Below are 4,423 nucleotides of genomic sequence, written 5' to 3' on the forward strand. Positions count from 1 at the left end.
AGTTGGCGCAATTTTTTTTTTTTTTTTTGAGGGTCCGGAACGGCCCCAAGAATTTTTTTTTGTAAATGAATGCAAATTTTATAAGATACCCTAATCCATACTCTTTAAGACTACACTTTAATATTTTTAAAAAAATGTACTGTTAGGGTAGGGCAGGTCGATTTTTAACTTTTTTTGAGATTTTAACATTGGACATGTTGAGAAAGTTGCAAACTAACGTGATAATAAGTAAAAACAAAAAATAAAGGTTTTTTTGATAGCCAATTTTTGAGGAAATAAAATTTAGTTTTACTATAAAAGCCGATATGAGGGGGTTAATAAAAAAATATTTAAAAACAGCAGATAATTATAGAAGCTAATGCAACAAAAACAAGTTTCAATTTTAACTTTGTTGTTTTGCTTTTTTAAATATTTCTTATTAAAAAAACAACAACAAAAAAAACAAGCTTCAAGAAAAAAGTTTTATTTGTTGTTAAAATACAGTTTATTTAGATCACAACGTCATCATACTTTTGACAATATGAACCCTTTGAAGAAAAATTAGGTCTCTTTTGACGACTTAATTTTTTTGCAATGATATGTTTATGCCTTGCTTCTATTCCATACACTGTATGGCAAGCTTCAGATGTCATTTTCACAGCTCTCTCAACACTCTGAGTATGAGAAGGCAATACCGGTAACTCAAACTTCGTTCCATTAAGCAATGATTCTTGTAAATGCTGAGATAAAATGTGTTCAGTGAGAGCTGGTTCACAAATACCTGTTTGAGAAAGGTCTACTAAATCCGACCAATGATATGCATCAGTATTTATTGCAGTGATTTTGTTTAATCTTGTTGTATGCACCGTCATATTTCTAAATGAATTAAATTTAAATTCTAAAAATAAAAATCTTTTTTTGATCTTGTTTAAGTTTTTTTTAAAAACAAAATTTAATAAATTAATTTTTTGTTATATTTTTAGACCAAGGTGTCAAATTAAAGTTCCAGCGAATTATCAGTTTTGAAATTTTACCCATCCAAAATTGCGCATTTAGTAATTTAGAACTTGTTTTTTCTGCTTGCTGATAAAAATTTTCAAGGGTTTACAATTTAATTTTTCCAAAAATGCTCAACCGGTTATTAAGACTCTTTCCATTTGTCACCTTAGAGTAAAACATTAAATTCCTAATGAACTACTTTATTTTAATAATATTATGTTTACCTGATACTTAAAATTTTTCTGGTCGCAGCTTCTCTGACTTTATATTCATCTGATTTCATCATGGAGTACAATAGATTTTCAGGCAGCAAAGCAAAAGCATTGTGTTGCAAGTTTTTTAATGCGATAGTTTTGATTTCCTCAGACTGTTTTCTTTGATTCTTTTAATCATATTGAAAATGTATAACTGCTGATTGTGAAACTTATTATCCAATTTTATTTCAAACAAGCTAACTGCATACACTTGCACAATAAATTTTATAATTTGTTGAAGCTTATCTTGCATTTCTGGTAGATATGTGCCTCTTGTCCAAATACACAATAATCGAATTGCCAAAGTTAACCATCTTGAATGATTTAATGGTCCAATTTTCCACTTTGCATATTTATGATCAACATTTTCCTTTGAAACTCCAAGAACATATTCTAGAAGAAGTCTTTGATCACAACTCAAATCTTTTAATGTCTTTTCATGAAAATGTATGTTATCTAGATGGCCACTAATTTTTATGAAGTCAACTTGAGGGAGATCTTGATAGTTATTTTCACAAAGTTTTCCAATTGGACCACTAAAAAAATTAGGGCTTTTGGTGCCTCCATCAAGATGCTTAAAAATAGCTCGAAAGGGAAGTTCATTTTGGTGAAGTGAACAGCCAATAATGTGCAATTTGCTATTAATTTTTTTTTCTACAGCTGTTACAAGCCCACTTTTCCAACTAGTGTTAGTAGCAGTATTATCAAGGAGGATAGCTTTTAGAGAATGAGCAATCTTAAATTCATTTAAGACACTAGCAACTTCATCTCCTAACAAAAGTCCTGTAGCACCTTTAATTGGAATGACTCTGTGAGTAAGATATGATCCAATTTCAGACCCAGACTCTACTGTAAAAGTTAAATGGTGCTCTGACTGTTTATCTTTTCTTAAATTAATTTTTCCGTTTGGATACTTAACTTCTCTGTAAAATAAAGTGTCTTTGTCAACTTTTCCATCAACTCCAATACATATTATGCTATAAATATCTTCCATATGCTTATCTTGACTTATACTTTTACTCTAGTTTTCTCTCTATCAATTTTTGATTTATCAATAAATACTGTATCTAAATTAAGATTTGGCCAAAGTAGGCCCACAGCCTGCAAATCTAAGAGGAAAGCATTAGCAAGGCTAGCCCCAATACTTGATGAAACATCAGCCCTAATTAATTCCAAAGCATATCTTGATGGTTTAAACAAATTGTAAGCCCCAGATATATTTCTAATTGGTTTGTAACAACGTTCATTGTCAAAGTTAACAGGAGTCTATAAAAGATATTCAAGCAAAAAAAGATGAAAATATTAAAGGTACATAACAATAAAAAAAGTACATTATATGACAACATATACCTTTAATACTTCACTTATTTCATTACTGTAACTTTTCAAGTGTTCATCATCATTCATTACTGCTGCATCCAACCTTTCCATGTTGTTATCAAATGATGTATACGTATTGCTTTTTTGTTGAGAAACTTCATTTAAAACCTGCTTCTGACATTTCTTATTTCTAGCAGAAACTTTGTTTGTCTTATTAACACTTTTACGATCAATGGATCCAAGTTAAAACAACCCCTTAGGACCTATTTTTGCTCTCTGATCTTTCAAATACATTATCTTCTAATGGAACCTAGAAAATACTATCTTCTAATGGATACTATCTTCTAATGGAACCTAGAATACTATCTTCTAATGGAACCTAGAAAAACAACGATGAATCTTTTAAAATAAAAACACAATTTATAACATTTATTCATTGGTCAATTTATGATAAGTGCAAAATTTGGTCATTTTGAGATAAGTATGCAGTTTTGTTATATTTTGTCAAGCAACAAATCAAATTTTCAAACACATCTCTTGCAAAATGTCATATTAGCACTTATCATATATATATATATATATATATATATATATATATATATATATATATATATATATATATATATATATATATATATATATATATATATATATATATATATATCATATATATATATATATATATATATATATATATATATATATATATATATATATATATATATATATATATATATATATATATATATATATATATATATATATATATATATATGACTTTAATATTAAAATGATCTCCACCTTTCTGTCAAGAGGACATGTGCAAACTATATGTTGTGTTTGACAATTGTCTTCCAAGTACTTTACAAATTTATCATTACAAGAACGAACAGGTAGATAACATTTGCAAGCTGAAATATCAAAAAGAGTGTCTAAACTCTTCTCAAGGTTATTACACTTCACTTTAGAAAGAGATTTTCGGTTAATTTGTTTTGCTTTCATGAAGCATAGTTTATTTATTAACTTTACCACATAATAATTATCATATAGTGGTAACTTTGGATTCACAGTGTGCCATATTTTTATCACATTAATTGCTATAATTTTTGCAATGTCATAATCTTTTAAGTCTTGGTTGATGTCTTTAAGGAAATAGCTGTATTGAATAATCTGGCGAATGGTTGGTGGCTCTGCTTCATTTAAAGGTGAAGGCTGACCACCAAATTTTTTAGCAAAACTGCCACGTGTTAAAACAACTTTATAGTTTTTAGGCATTTCATTAAAACATATTATTGTAAATAACATATGTTAAAGCAAATACAACGACTTTAAAAACAATTATCAATCTAAAAGTTTGTTTATTTATTTTTGAACGAGCGCAAAAATTTCCGCTAATTTTTAAAAGTAACTTTAGGAGAAAGTTTCATAGAAATATATTAAAATTATAAATTTTTTTTATTAAATCATTATTTCTTATATTAATTATAAAAAAAATTAGTTATTTTTATAAAAAAATGTTTTATTTTTAAAACATTATAACTATTTCATTATTAATCTCAAGCATTTGTATTTTGAAATGATTAAAGATATTTTCTCTCAACACTTATAAAAATTTACATTCAAACTTGAATCATATCAATAATATTCACCAAAAATATTCAAATGCTCCAAAAACTATTAAAATTTGTTGAAAAAGCTTTTATAAATGATAATAATATATTACTAGGCATCATTCTCAACTAGTCCAAAACTTCAGTTCCAAAATCGACCTGGCCTACTGTTAGGGCTACAGAGCTCAAGAATTTTACACACGTTAGTTAAAATATAAATATTAATGTAATATAAATATTAGTGTTGAAATATAACGCAAT

The 4,423-nt window shown here is 27.2% G+C and overlaps 1 protein-coding gene across 2 annotated transcripts; it reads right to left on the reverse strand.

Annotated features, from left to right (window-relative positions):
* Positions 1-447: 447 nt before the first annotated feature.
* Positions 448-3,900, reverse strand: LOC136075479 (uncharacterized). Of its 2 annotated transcripts, XR_010635974.1 has the most exons (4): positions 3,354-3,900; positions 2,583-2,931; positions 1,203-2,498; positions 448-855 (listed from the first exon to the last, which is right to left on the reverse strand). XR_010635974.1 is itself a non-coding variant. In XM_065788804.1 (3 exons), exon 3 carries the CDS (start codon positions 2,224-2,226, stop codon positions 1,318-1,320), a length of 909 nt encoding a protein of 302 aa, XP_065644876.1. In that variant the 5' UTR covers positions 2,227-2,498; positions 2,583-2,931; positions 3,354-3,833; the 3' UTR covers positions 448-1,317. The 2 variants fall into 2 exon arrangements, 1 of the variants encoding a protein (XP_065644876.1); XM_065788804.1 differs by having other exon boundaries at positions 448-2,498; positions 3,354-3,833.
* Between the last annotated feature and the right edge of the window lie 523 nt (positions 3,901-4,423).

This window comes from Hydra vulgaris, chromosome 01, assembly GCF_038396675.1.
Source record: "Hydra vulgaris chromosome 01, alternate assembly HydraT2T_AEP".
NCBI classification, from domain to species: Eukaryota; Metazoa; Cnidaria; class Hydrozoa; order Anthoathecata; family Hydridae; genus Hydra; species Hydra vulgaris.

What these genes read in the sequence shown, in the direction of transcription:
- LOC136075479 (XM_065788804.1), bottom strand. Translation starts at nt 2,226, where the DNA reads ATGGAAGATATTTATAGCATAATATGTATTGGAGTTGATGGAAAAGTT.